Source organism: Cyprinus carpio, chromosome B11, assembly GCF_018340385.1.
Source record: "Cyprinus carpio isolate SPL01 chromosome B11, ASM1834038v1, whole genome shotgun sequence".
NCBI lineage: Eukaryota > Metazoa > Chordata > Actinopteri > Cypriniformes > Cyprinidae > Cyprinus > Cyprinus carpio.
Genome location: NC_056607.1, coordinates 11,164,610 through 11,180,058, shown reverse-complemented (window position 1 = coordinate 11,180,058; position 15,449 = coordinate 11,164,610). Strand labels below are relative to the sequence as shown.

Sequence of the window (15,449 nt, the reverse complement as noted above, 5' to 3'; positions counted from 1 at the left end):
AGTTTATTTTAAAGCTGTGATTTTTCTAACTTGCACTATTATATTATATTATATTATATTATATTATATTATATTATATTATATTATATTATATTATATTATATTATATGGTATATTATATATATTATATTATATTATATTAAACACTACAAGTTTAGGTTCAGGAAAATTTTCGAATATTTTTGAAAGAAGTCTTAGGAAGTAATGCATTATTGTGAAAATATTGAAATAACATTTATTTTTTTATCTGAAACAAAAATATTGTATAACATTATAAATATCTTTACTGTCTTTTTTATCAATTTAATGTATTTTTTTATTTTCAAATAAATCTTACTGACCCCAAACTTTTAAATGTTCTATTCTATTCTATTCTATTCTATTCTATTCTATTCTATTCTATTCTATACACTGTTCCAAGAGAGATGGATTTGCAGTAGCCTGTTAGAATCACTCCCTATTTTCATATTGTTAGCAGGTTGCAAAATCCAGATTTTTGTCATTTTTCCCCCTTCTTTTTCCTTCCAGTTCATTTCTTTTGACAGCGCCATTCTAAAATGATTAAAGATGATTATCCTTCTTGTGTGGCTGAATCCACATGTACAGTATTTCTGTGCTAAAGTGAGATGAATAGCGGCTCATCATTGTGCCTGTTTTGGGCTTTAATAGACAGTGATTACAATAGTAATATAATTCACTTCATTTCCTGCCTGCCTCTCCTTTTCTTTTCCTCTAGGTGTATGGGGTGTATGTGTGGCCAATGATTGTGGTTCGTCTGGGCTGCAGAGTCGCTCAGTGTGGTGTGTCCATTCTGAAGGCTGGAGCACGCATCAGTCCAATTGCTTTCCATCTGATCGCCCACCACACCAGAGAGCGTGTGTGAAGATGTGCGAGTGGCAAAAGGAACTGTTTGAGTGGCGCTTGTCTCCTTGGGGCCCCTGCACCCCGAGTCCTCTCCTCCCAGCCAGTCGATGTGTGACCGCTCAGCGTGGAGTACAAAGCCGAGATGTGGTGTGTGTGCAGCGTACCAACGGCACCACAGTGAGCCAGCATGTGTGTGAAGCATTTTCTGCAGTGCCGGAAGGAGAACAGGCATGTTTGTTACCCTGCCCAATCGACTGCGTCGTCTCCGCTTTCACCCACTGGTCCACCTGCAGTCGCACCTGCGGGTCGGCCCTCCAGCAGCGCACCAGACACGTGCTGGCAGCGCCCCTGTATGGAGGAGCAGACTGTCCCAGCCTCACCCAGACACGTCCCTGTAACCATGAGAAAGCCCACCCTGCCCTTTGTCCCTCCGACCAGCAGGAATACAGTTACAGTTTGTGGGTGGGGCCCTGGAGCCCTTGCAGACTTAAAGGGACAGCTCCTGTTGGAAAGACGACAGTGGACTTTGGTTTTGGGCTTGATGGCAAAAAAACAGTCAAAGCTTCGTACACCATCAAACGCCATGCTGAGATTAATTACCATCAAAATCATTATGATGAAAGAGGCCACAAAGTATCCTGGAAAATCACCATTGGCTATCAGACTCGGCAACTGCGCTGTACGAGGAGTGATGGGAAGAATGCCATGCTAAGGTGATAATTCTATGAATGTACAAATGAATGGGTTTATGAATTCATCCATTTATTAACCCATCTACTAATCAATTTCATGCCCATCCATTCACACATCCATCAATCCACAGATTGATCAGTCAGTGCACCAATTAATTATTTTATTTTATTTTATTTTATTTTATTTTATTTTATTTTATTTTATTTTATTTTATTTTATTTTATTTTATTTTATTTTATTTTATGCATTTAGTTTTCTATACTTAAAATATAAAAACTACATTTTTTTATATATTTTATTTTTATTAATTTTTATTTTATTTGTTATATTTTATGAGTTTAATTTCTAGATCTCATTTAGATTTTGTATTTTTATATATGATCTTATTTTTATTATTTTTTATTCAATATTTAGTTAATTAGATTATATAATTAATTTAATTTTTTTTATTTTTATAAATGTTTTCATATTTTTATATAGCTTAATTTTTTTATATATATACTTTTCATATTTTTATTTCATATTTATTTATGTTATCTGATTTCTATATTTTATTTTGATAGTTTATTAATTATTTTTATACATTATTTTGTTTATGTTGTAATTTAGTTTAATTTAGCATACTCAGCCCAGATAGGGTGATTTGGAACCCATTACTACTTAACGACAAAAAAAAAAAAAGACCTCTAAAATATTGATTTCAGTTTAAATTGTGAAGTGATACAAGAGACATGAAAGTAGCGCAACTATCAAAGAAATTGGCCAGTTATACAGTTTAGCATTTTACAAAACTACAAAAAAGTCCACAGACTGCTGCAATTAGTCAGAATGAAGAGAGAGTCGTGTAATAAAAGCTTTTAAAAAACTAATGTAGATGTATTCAGAATCGACTATGGTCAAATAGAGCAGCTATGAGGACTCATTAATCATCTGACCATGAATAAATGATACATGCCTATTAGCAGACAGTTATGCAACAGATTTACTTGTTTTATTAAATGCTTCTCCACAGTGAGGATATTAGAGTCTTCTGTATTAAGCCCTGCCATCCTGCGAGTGCAGATGGATTCCTGTTTTACCATATGATGCTGTTTGCATCAAAGAACATACTGATATTTATGTATGCGTTACTGGTTACACTGTCAAATAACAGAATCAAAATTTTACTTTCTGTTGTTGGTGAGACAGAAAAGAGAGAAGACTTTCCACCTTTTCTTTTTCCACGCCGGCTGCATTTTATTAATTTTTCACTAGATTTTAATGGAAATAGTACTTGTTGCTCCTAGAAAAATACAATAATAAGCTCCAGAGAGAGCGCAGGACTGCCGTGTGTTGTAGTGAATATGAAAAATGATGAAACAGTTCTGAAAATATCCAAGTGAGCTATGCGTTTTGATTTGCTGCAAATATTTTCAAGTTTCAGGTGTCTCCAGAATGTGTCCACAGATGAGTTATTATATCATTTTGAAAATGACTATTTTGAGTGGAAGCAGAACAGGCTGTTTTTGTGCATGTCTCTTTATATGCAAATGAGCTGCTGCTCCATGCCCCATTTTTCAGAATAGGGCTATGCCTTTACAGCTCATACCTCAGATACTCTGCTAAAAACATCTATTTGGTTTTGATTCTCATGTATATTGTGCTGAAATCATGTTTTTAAACTATATTAGTTGAAACTTTTGACATACGGTTTTCTGAGCGCACACATCCAAAGCAAGTGCACTGATACAATAAGTTCTCTGTCACACTAAGTTCTCTTTCATGTCTTATTGCGCTTAAACTGTCAAATACACAAGTTTATGTTAAAAACACATAAGTTACAAAAACACAGTCAGTTACTGTATGTCTGTGAAGGTAAACACCTGGGAAAGAAATTGCATGTTTATATTAGATCTGTGTATTAAGTGATAGCAGCGTAATATACAGTACCTATACTGCTGTCTATAATGTTGATATGACCCAAACAAAATAAAAACAGAAACTCACTGCTCTTAAGTGAATAATTTGTGTAGCTCTAATAATTTTAAATGCTCTAGTGTGAAGATAAACATGGCAGATTGTGTGAGGCTCACTCAGGGTGGGGTCTCTGCTAATACAGCATTGTTGTCAACAGTCGTGGGTGGGGCTTGTAAATGTGATGTCACATTGTATAGATTCTGCAAACGCTTGTTCTGAGACACTGCTTAGGATTTATGGGGATTTTAAAAAGCAGCAGATGGATTTTTATCATTATAGGGTGGTTGTGTACACACACTGCCAACACATTTATATTTAAACAACATTTAAAAGTGAATTTTGGATAATAGGTGCCCTTTAAGGTTTAAAAATGTCCATATAAATCTGAATTCAAATATCCCACCTGAGTGGGATGTTTTTAATTCCCATCACCAAGTGAAAATTTTAAGTTTTTTTTTTTTTTTATGCATGTGCATATCAAACTCATTATCCCAGTGAAACACTGCAATATTATTCAGTCTAATTCTTTGCTTTCTATTTTATGACTAATACCTTTATAATAGTATACTGAAGATTAGCACTTTGTGGTCCCCTATTTAACTAATCCACTAATATTTATTCAGTGTCAGTTCAACTCTAAAACAAGCACGTTTGCAATCAATACTCTGCAAGAGATGTTTTGTTGTCAATGCAGCAAGCATCAATAGTGTTACCAACAATAAGATGCTAATGCCAGTCTTTATTTGTCTACATAATAAATTAACATAATTATATGTCTTCAGATTATAAGATTCCCCTTGCGGTTTGCAAACTTTTTCACATTCGTATTAAGCCAGACTAAACTTTTGAATAAATTGAACACCCACGGACCACCCCATCTCTCTCTCTCTCGCAGGATTTCATAGTTTGCTTTCGCTTGTTTTGTATGCCAATATATTCAGCAAGAATCAGCAGCAACGCTAAAGCCTTGGAGAGTTCGAAAGACAGCTTGAAATATGTTCTGTTTATGTTGCTACCTTCTTTTGTCATACTAGCCAGAGGCTAAATAGATGCCAGCAGCTTCAGAACAGGCAGATGAAACCTTTTTTTTTTAAGTTAAGGCAAAACATAAACATGAAATCCTTTGAAAGTGACTAAACAGTAACTGTTAACGTAATTTTTAGAATTGTAATCTGCTTTTTTATGTATGTCAAAGATGGATAGAGGAGAGCTCAACCAGCCAGTTAACCCAGTAAAGGGCAGCAAAGGGCCACAAAATACAGTATCAATCATCTTTTTACACCAATGCAATTCTTCATTTTACAATGTCATAAAAAAAGATGACATTGTAAATTTCCTTTTCACCCCCAGTCTTTGCGACCATGACAACAGCCCAGTGAACTTTCGTTCATGCGTGATGCCCAGAGACTGTAAAGTGTCTGATTGGTCACAGTGGAGTCCGTGTTCAAAGACGTGTCGGACATCTGACCAATCACCTGGCTTCAGAATCAGGAGCCGTAGCCTGGAGAGAGCAGCCATTGGTGGAGGAGAGCCATGCCCCGCCCTGGAGGAAAAAGCAAACTGTAATGTTTTGGAAGACACTCTTCCACTGTGCCTAAGGTGAAGAGACAGCATTGCCAGAAATATGCATCCAAATCTTTTTAAATGTTGTAGTTCTTAAACTTAACATGAAAATAAAATTCACCATAAAAGCATTGTATTGATTTTGTGAATGATTCCTCCATGCCTATGTTTAATTTCTTTAAAAAAAAAAAAAAAAAAAAAAAAAAAAAAAAAAAAATGACCACATAACTTTTAATCAAATGTTACTCCATTTATTTACTCAGTGTATTTTAATTGGCTGGAAATACAGGTATGAGTGGAGGGTGACCAATTGGAAACCATGCCAGGTGACCCCACTTTTGAGTCAGCAGGACCATCGCCATAACAATACCAGCATTCTGTGTGGACGTGGGATCCGGACCCGAGAGGCATATTGTGTCAGGATCCATGACAACACAGTACCATCCCATAGTAAGAACTCTGTTTTCAGTCACAGCTATGGATTATTAACATAGAAATACCATTGAGTTATGTGTTCAGATAACATTTAGTTATTTTAAATTGTAATAATATTTCTCAAAATTAACTGTTTTACTATATATATTTTTTTTAAACAAATGCAGCCTTAATGAGCAAAAACATTCAAGAATCTTATAGAAGACTTTTTGGTTTCAGATCACAGCACTAATAATATGTCCATCAAAAGCAAATGTGATTAACACAAATGAGAGTCTTTTTTTAAACACTGACTGTATAAACATTGTGGGGGGAAAAAAGATTTTCTAGATTGCTTTCATTTTATTAAATCCTTCATTGGCTGTTGGGTCTCAGGGCACAATGCTAAGGGGGAGATTTAGTTTCCTCTGCATTTCTGTTTTTTGATTTAAATGGTAATCTGTGGCCACACAGTGAGAAAGACGGATTTGAATTACATTTATTTTGTGCAAGCTTCTGTTAGATCTTTAAAAATGCATTTCATACAGTTTTATAAATATACCACATTTAATGGTAAATCTCTCTCTGTTTTTAATTATTAGTCAATCGGCCTGTTGGCAGGAACTTGTGCACTGGATCTTTACCGCTATTGGCTGAGTCTTGCTTCATTCCCTGTCAGAAACACTGTCCCCTCACGCCTTGGTCACCCTGGGGACCCTGTCTCCATGACAACTGTTTGGAACCTCAAGGAAGAAGAGGTGAGAAACGAAAACATCCCATCAAACCAGATCGCACACATCCAAATCTAAATCACACACACTTAGATTCACACCCCCTGTCCTTGGTTTCTTCTCTCAGTAATGTAAATCATGTGTGAATATCATGTGTGGCGTATTCCTGACCCTAAGCAGTGGTGTCACCTACTCAGTGAGGCGACAGTGATGGGACAGCTGTATTTCTTCTATTTAGACTCGCTATTATATTCCATTTTCTATTTCTTCTCTCTATCCCTTAATGTGCATATATATTTGGCCAAGATATTTGACTGTTGCACTGCTTATTTAGCCAGAGTGTGGGAACAGTATCTGCAAAAATGTTGGCATTGAGAATGTTTCTGTTTGAGTCATCGCTGATAGTTCTTTACCTTTGTTATTTTGCATGTGTAACACCTCATTTTCAGGTTTCAGGGTGAGAACTCGTTCTGTAATTAAGGAGTCTTCCGTGGAGTCTGACAGTTGCCCTCACGTCAGCGAAGCGATGACCTGCGATGACCCCGTCTGCTTCCAGTGGCGAGTGACATCACAGGGCCCCTGTGTTTCGCAAAATGGATCGTGTGGCCCAGGATTCCAAGAACAGACTCTGGAGTGTTTGATCGCCACAGGTATGCAGCTCACTGTTTCCTTTTTCTTCCTTTTTTTTACTAGAACTGTTGACCTAAAACTGAAAAGTCATTATCTTCTTACCGTCATGTCATTCCAAACCTGTAGACTTACTTTCGTTCATGGAACACAAAAGGAGTCATTTTGTAGAATGTCCAATATGCTCTTTTCCATACAAAGAAACTTAAGAAGCACCCTAAAAGTATCATGCAGTCCATGTGATTTGTATATTTCAAGTCATTAAAATGTTTAATTTTATGTTGCCAGGCATTTAAAAAAATTTTAATCAGTTGTGATATGTTAATCATTACGTACAATCTTTTTGCATTTTATATGCTAAAATCAGTATTTTTACAGCTCCTATTCAAATAAATAAATAAATAACCTGATTGATTATGAAAGGACCAGTGACGTTTGATGTAACTGACGTCAGTTCTGGTGTGCTGAGTCTTGAGATACCATATTTGAATGTATACAAATGAGAATGTTTTCAGGAAGTAGCAAAACAATTTTATGGCTTCAGAAGAATATAGTGAGGCAAATGTGCTACTTTTATGCTTTATGGACTATACTTTTATAGTGCCTAACATCCCCCATCCTACACTACCAATTATAGTTTTCAAATAAATGTTGTTCTTTTGAACTTTCTATTCATTAAAGAATCTTGAAAAGCTGTTTACAACATTGATCATGTTTCTTGAACAGCAAATCAGCCTAACAGAATGATTTTTGAAGGATCATGTGACACTGAGATGCAGTTTTGACACACATCAGCCAAGGAGCCTTAGGTGTCCCCCAAGGTCTTTCATTGTAATGTCACTCATTCACGTCAAGTGCCAGCATGTGTGTTGTCCATCAGTAGTAAACCATAAGTGGTCTTAAGGGGTTTACAACTGTATGTGAAATATGTCAGTTTGTGGCTGAGCAGTCGTCAGGCATGGCTGGATGCGGTGGAGCTGGAATTTTACATCCGACACACACATATCTGCATCAAACCTGACAGCATCATCTTCCCAGCATGCACTTGGAATGTTCTACAAAATGCAAAGTGAAGCTGAAATGCCAAAGCCATTAAAGCTGAAGTGCAGCTGACTTCGTGTGATAATGTATTCTTTCTGGAGATTTGAGTTGTAATCACTTTACACTTACATCACCAATGTCAGCTTATCTGACATTCCCACAACAACATTAGATAAAAAAAATACACTGTTCAATGTGAGTTTCTAAATCATACACTAGATTTTTACATTTTTTCTGATGAAAATTTAGTTTGTGTTTTCTGTACTGCCATGATGATAAAGTACAATCCCGTATGATATATGTGCTAGTTTTGATCACATTACTATGCATTTGCTAATAAATTTTGAATGGTTGCTAAAGGAAATTGCTTATTGGCCTTAACAAAAAGCTCAAAGTGTAGTCAATGGCCAGACATGGTTCATAGCTTCATTTGCAAAAGTTATCCCTCCAGTTTCTGTGCTCTGACTGCAAGTTCGATGTTTATGAAGTAGCATGCTATTGAATTCTGCTGTCTATCAGCAGTCCTGCAGTTCTGGTGTGCTATAATGCACTTTTTAAGGCTCTAGGTAGATAATCAGTCTGGGAAATTGCTTCTTCTAACAGTACAAATAGGTGAAAAAATCTCCCTGTCTGCCATGTGAAAAGAAAATGAAATAAACCCTTATAACACAACAGGAAAATGGTGATTACAGGGGTCATAAAAATACATATTAAGAGCTGTGCATCTTCAGATGAGACAGTCTCTTTAAAAAAGGATCTCAGTTTGTGCATTTATATCTTAGGCAACGAATACAATTCAGAGAGATTGATTTTTAAGGCCTAACATCAATTGGAGAAACGTTGCCCTTCCTGCATCTGAGATGTAATGAAGAAATGAAGTATTGCGGCTCAATATCTGATTCTCAGAGGAGAGTCTGTCCAGACCATTACTCGCCTTTTATCTTTGTTCTTTTATCTCACAAACAACCTGAAGAGCATGTTCTACTAGTTGATTCTGTGCTTGCGTGCATATATGTGTCCATTTTTCTTTCCAATCTCACAAATAAAAAGATCTGTGAGATAGTTTTGTATATGCGAGTTGATCTTTCCTCACTGAGTTATAAGCTAAAAAGATGTTACTTTTCTTTTCTTTTTTTTCTTGTTTACATTTACTCAAATAATTGTAATAATTGGTTAAAACTATGCTCATTACAAGAAAAAGCTGAGCCTAGTGAAATGTATTAAAACTCATTTATAAGAATATATCTTGATTTTTATATATATAATATATATGATTACTGATTTTTTTCCCAATTTTAAGCATAAAACTAACAACCTTTAGTGAGATTAATGTTCAAAAAATCGTAGCAATGTTCTTTCCTCCTTGGCATTTATTTATTTGTATTATTTTTTATTTATTTATTTTGCAGTGAAGCAGTTAGGACTCTAAGGAGTATTTTCCATAGTGAACTGAGTGAAGTTTAGCTCTAATGCTTTACTGCACCTTTAATTATCAGATAATTATATATATATATATATATATATATATATATATATATATAAAAACCTGTCTATTAATTAAAAAAGTGCCTTGTTGACCAGTCATGGTTTTTGAGAAAAGAATAGAGCAATCAGAGTGCTATTAAACATCTTGTTTGCATATTATTGTACTTTAATTAAAGAAACGTGATTGTTAGGTGAAAGATAAGAGGAAACCGGGACATTTTTTCCTGATTAGATGCATTTAACAGAAATGTCTGCTTTCCTCTTTGCATTATAGGTGATCCAGTCCCTAATGATCAGTGTTCAGGAGATCCTCCTCCAGTCCGGCAGCCATGTGAGATGCCTTGTCCTGGGGACTGTGTACTGGGACACTGGAGCCCCTGGACTTCCTGTTCCCAGTCCTGCTCCACTAAACACCGAGAGGGACAACAAAGTCGCTCACGTCTTGTTCTGGCTCTTCCTGGAAAGTGTGAGTTCGGATTGAACATTTGGTTCACAAGCATTTAGTTTGTGCAGCATACATAAGACACCAAGCCAAGTGCACAAGTTGAGCTTAGAATTTCATTCACATCCCATTTTCATGGTGGTAAAGATGATGATGATATGGTTATGTCTTGTCAAGTTATATTGTGAACACTCAAAGAGGATAAATAATAAATGCACAAAGCACAAATTATGAAAACGTGTTGGAAATGTAACATTTCCAGCTGTTGCAGAAAAACTGGGTACAGCAGCCCTCACATACTTGGCTTTATTAAAGCCTTTCTTTGAGACTCCATTTAATTATTCAAATGCCTTGTTTTAAACCGTAGACTGATTTACCCTGAGTCCAAATCTCTAATCCCCATTTTAAAATGATGTTCTATTAGTCTTTGTCCTGTCATCCCCTTCTTTTATTCTGGTCCCCATAAAGCAGGTCTTTCCCATTATGACACATTCACCAGGGACATATCCTTTGTTTGACCCCTCAAACATATGGCCCTTCACCCTTAAATATGTGTGGGTGTGTGTATACACGTTATTTATACATTTTTGTTATATAACCTTTTTTTAAAAAAAAAATCTTGAGCTCACCAAGGCTGCATTTATTAGATCAAAAATGCAGCAAAAACAGTTATATTTAATTACATTACGATTGCAATAGTCATTTAAAATTTATATTTAATATTTTTCAATGTAATTTATTCACAGACTGTTTAGCATTCATTAGTCTTCAGTGTTACATGATCCTTCAGAAATCATTTTTATATGCTAATTTGCTGCTGTGAATCACACATAATATTTTTTTCTGAATCCTTTGATGAATAGAAAGTTTAAAAGAACAGTGTTTGTATCACTTTTGAATAATTGAATGTCCTTGCTGAATAAAAGTAATAATTTATTTTTAAAAAATCTTACTGAATTCCAAACTATGAATATGTATAGACAGTGTGATATATGAATCTGTTGAATATGCACAGCTAATGATTGATATGTATATACAGTATAATAATATGCTGGGTGGCTAATAAATTATTCTATGATGCCATATTAAATCAATGTGCAGTATTTTTAGTGCACAATACATTTGTTGAAGTTATAAATAATTACACAGTAGTTGTTGCTATATTGGCAGGTTTGGGATGTAAAAAATACCTTTTTTTCTGGTTATAGATGGAAAGCCATGCCCTTCAGCCCCTGAGCTGGAGCAGCGGAGACCCTGTGGCACACACTCATGCACAGTATACTACTGGGATACTTCACCTTGGGATCCCTGTATGCCAAACACCATCACAGACGAGAATGAAGGTAACAGCACAACTCCACAGATGGAGAATGATGCCACCTGCGGTACAGGGGTACAGATGCGCCAAGTCACGTGCAGGAGAGCTGGGAATGGACATGTGCTGCCAAAACGGTGAGGAACCTCAAAATCTTTCATCCTAAATTCTGTGTAGAACACCATACAGGTAGTCTCATACTTGAATATACTTTAGGTGTCCTGAATCCTCTCGTCCTGACTCGATCCGGTCTTGTCCTTTACCTTGCAAAATTGACTGCATCGTCACACCTTTTAGCGAATGGAGTGCTTGTCCCACTTCCTGTTTATCAGGTAAACTAGTCATGTCCTAACCAGACCAAACTTGACAAGTTTGAACTTCATGTTTTTTTTTTCTCTCAATACTGTGGATTTCTTTGTTTTTCTAGTAAATGCTACTGCACCAACCCAGTCCCGTCACAGGATCATCATCCAGAGACCTGCTAATGAAGGTCAAGAGTGCCCCGATACTCTTTATGAGGAGAGAGAATGTGATCCACCCCCACTGTGCCCAACTTACAGGTAAAGAGAGTAATGATTTCATAATCGAAATGTTTATGATAAATGGCAAAAAAAGTTGGATAAGCCTATATACAAAATATACAAACATTTACAACATATACAAAATGAAATGAATCATATTTCTTATATGCTGACTGTTTGACTGTTTGGTGTTGTTGTTTCAAAAATCATAGACTGCTGTTCAAAAGTTTGGTGTTGGTAATTGTTTTTTTTTGTTTGTTTTTTTAAAGGAGTCATATGACGCGATTTAATTTTCATTTGTCTTTGGAGTGTTACAAGCTCTTAGTGAATAAAGAAGATCTGTGAAGTTGCAAAGACTAAAGTCTCAAATCCAAAAAAAAATTCATAAAAAAATTTAATAATCGTCCACGACACCACCAAAAGACTCATTAAAACATGCCTAAATTATCATTCTAAATTCTAAATTATATTCTTATAATTTAAAATAACTGTTTTCTATTTTACTGTATTTTAAAATATTAATTATTTATATAATGCCAAATTCAGCATCATTACTCAAGTCTTCAGTGTGACATGATCATAAATTATTCTAATATGCTGATTTGATGCTCAAGAAACATTTCTTATTATTATCAGTGTTGAAAACAGTTGTGCTGCTTAGTCTATTTCCCCCTTTTTATTTATTTATTTTAAATTGTGGTCAGTTTTTTCCAAGATTCTTTAATTAAAGGAAATAAAAATACATATATATATATATATATATATATATATATATATATATATATATATATATATATATATATATATATATATATATAATTACTGATTTTTTTCCCCATTTTAAGCATAAAACTAACAACCTTTAGTGAGATTAATGTTCAAAAAATAAGAAATCGTCACTGAAATGTTCTTTCCTTCTCAAATGTATATATATATATCTGAAATATAAATATTTTGTTATGTTTTGTTATGCAGTTTCATAAAACCATACATTTTGATTGATAGTGTACAACAAAGTTACATATAGATCATGATGTAAAAATCTGGTGTAAAAATCTTAATATCATCAGAAGCTTATAAGTGATTTGATGTCATTAAAAAACACAAACTGTGTAAAAATAAAGACAAACTGAACTTTAAATATGATTTTTCTAATTGTTATACTTTTTGTTAGGAGAAACTAGAACATTCTTTGAAAAATGAGGAAAAACAATTCATCTAAAAAAATAAACAGTTTTTATAAAGTACCCTTTAACATGTTTAGAGCATTTTTTTTAAGTTCCTCTCCTTTAAGACAGAAAAAAACCCAAATGTAATCAAACATGTGGTGTTAAACATGGTAATGTGTATCACTACTAGATGTGCCAATAAAATACAAAATACTGTAAGGTATCACTGGATGTAAGCCAGACACCGCAACATGTTTTCTGTGCACTGATGTTTCCTGGCAGATGGCAGACCCACCGCTGGCATCAGTGCATTCTGGTACCTGATTCGGTGAGGCAGGCTGTGGGTGGGCCCGCAGAGGCATGCGGTATTGGCCTTGAGACAAGAGGTAAGTGACAGATTAGGATCTCTGTATGATTTAAAGTTTTATTAGGAAAGTTCTGCAAAACTGGGGTTACTGTAGGATGACAACTTATCTAAGAGATTCAGAGGGACTTCTTGGCTGCCTGAAGGTTTATTTCCTTACAATTTTCCCCATACTCTCCCGTCTTATATAACGTTGTCCGAATGTCAGAAAGGTCACATAGCGTAGTGTGACATCTGACATCTCTGTCCCAAGGCCCTTTTTAAAATATCCTGCTGGTGCTTCATGTACATTTAAAAGTGCTGGCCTATCAAGATACAGCAAGGATCCTTTCAAAGTGTGGTTTGCAGCACATGGGGCCAAATTCTGCCTGTCAGTTTTTGAAAGTGAGAAGAGTATTTCTCAGCAAATAAATGATTCCCTCAAGATGTGCACAGTGGGTTTCATTTAGAAAACATGAGCAGAATGATTATCTATGTAAATTATTTGTAAAATCATTCTTACTTAAATTATTTAGTGAAACGATTTGCATAAGATGGTTTTACGAATGTTTTACACTCAATTGTTCTGCTCCTCATTGAGAACGAATGAGGCCCAGTATGTTACAGCAGGCTCCAAAATGTATTTTGTACATATTTAAGTAGGGTGGCCTAGTAGTGCACAACTCAACGAAATATCTGCAACACAACAGAAAAAAAAACAACACAAAGAAATTAGCACAACAAGCCACAACACAATGGAAACAAGTCACAAAACAAAGAAATTAGCACAAGCCACAACACAACAAAAACAAGTCGCAACACAACAGAAATAAGCCGCAACACAACGGAAACAAGTCACAACACAACGGAAACAAGTCACAACACAAAGAAATTAGCACAAGCCGCACCACAACGAAAACAAGTCGCAACACAAAGGAAACAAGTCACAACACAACGAAAAACAAGTCACAACACAACAAAATTAGTTGTATGTTTTGTGGTGATTTTATTGTGTTGTGGAGATTTCATTGTGTTGTGCACTGCTTGGCCACTATATTTAAGGGATAGTTCACCAAAAGTGACAATCTGTCAAAAGTGTCCAAAAATGGTATTCTACTTAGAGCACTATAGCTATTATTTAACATCTTCTCCCTCTCTGTCATGTTTTCAGAGGTAACGTGTGTTGGTGCGGATGATTCTCCAGCAGATATGACAGACTGTGTGAGGTGGGCTGGACTGATGCCCGTCCCAGTGAGGGAATGTCGTGTGCCATGCAGAGATGAATGTAGCTTCACGTCCTGGAGCAGATTCAGCCAGTGTCAAGGTTGTGGAAGCTGGCGCACTCGTTCCCGATCTCTGATAGGTAACATGTTCAACCATAAACTATTCTAATTATCTAAATGTTTTCCGAAAGCACACGCACTATCCAAGGTCCTCTTGCATTCAAACTCTCAGGTCGCAGTAAGAAGCGCTGGAGATGCCAACAGGAGGAGTCGTTTCCTCTGCTGGAGAAAGAAGCCTGTCCTTGTTCTGAATTTCACACCCAGCCTCAGGGTCCCTGGTCTCCTTGTTTGCTCTCACCAGCAAAGAACATTGCTGGCCATCCTTTCATCCAAGGAGTTTTCCATCAAAGCCAAAAGGCAGTCCAGGGCTGGCGAGCTCAGAGGAAGAACAGTGAGTGTGGGCACGGAAAGCGTTTCAGAGCTCTTGCCTGTCTGGATCACATGGGACGATTGGTGGAGCCAGCTCTCTGCAGCAGCCCTGGTGATGCTTTCTTTCAAAAATCTAAAATAAAATTATTTTTAATGAAGAATATATATATATATGTGTGTGTGTGTGTGTGTGTGTGTGTGTGTCTATATAGGTATATATAGTAGACACACACAGCAATAATATATATATATATATATATATATATATATATATATATATATATATATATATATATATATATATATTAGTGCCGTTAAATGATAATATATAAATAAATATAATATATAAAGATATTATAATGTATGGATATATATACATATAGATACATGTAAATATTTTCAAAATATATACTGTATGTATGTGTGTGTATTTATACATACATAATAAATATACACATCACACACATATAATATGTCAATTTTAATATGTTAATTTTGGATGGGATTAATGGCAATTAATTGTTTTACAGCACTTTATATATATGTGTGTGTGTGTGTGTGTGTGTGTGTGTGTGTGTGTGTGTGTGTGTGTGTGTGTGTGTGTGTGTGTGTGTGTGTGTGTGTGTGTGTGTG

General features: G+C 35.5%; 1 protein-coding gene across 1 annotated transcript in view; it reads left to right on the top strand.

The window, feature by feature from the left end:
• The window catches only part of LOC109054567 (thrombospondin type-1 domain-containing protein 7B-like), a 54,087-nt gene that overhangs the window by 25,853 nt on the left and 12,785 nt on the right, over nt 1-15,449 (top strand). Inside the window, exons 3-14 of the mRNA XM_042733912.1 lie at nt 737-1,577; nt 4,864-5,112; nt 5,366-5,526; nt 6,093-6,248; nt 6,671-6,871; nt 9,649-9,840; nt 11,025-11,268; nt 11,348-11,463; nt 11,559-11,691; nt 13,104-13,207; nt 14,336-14,527; nt 14,620-14,928. Of these exons, the coding sequence (XP_042589846.1) occupies nt 737-1,577; nt 4,864-5,112; nt 5,366-5,526; nt 6,093-6,248; nt 6,671-6,871; nt 9,649-9,840; nt 11,025-11,268; nt 11,348-11,463; nt 11,559-11,691; nt 13,104-13,207; nt 14,336-14,527; nt 14,620-14,928 (2,898 nt within the window). The remainder of the gene's footprint in view (nt 1-736; nt 1,578-4,863; nt 5,113-5,365; nt 5,527-6,092; nt 6,249-6,670; nt 6,872-9,648; nt 9,841-11,024; nt 11,269-11,347; nt 11,464-11,558; nt 11,692-13,103; nt 13,208-14,335; nt 14,528-14,619; nt 14,929-15,449) is intronic.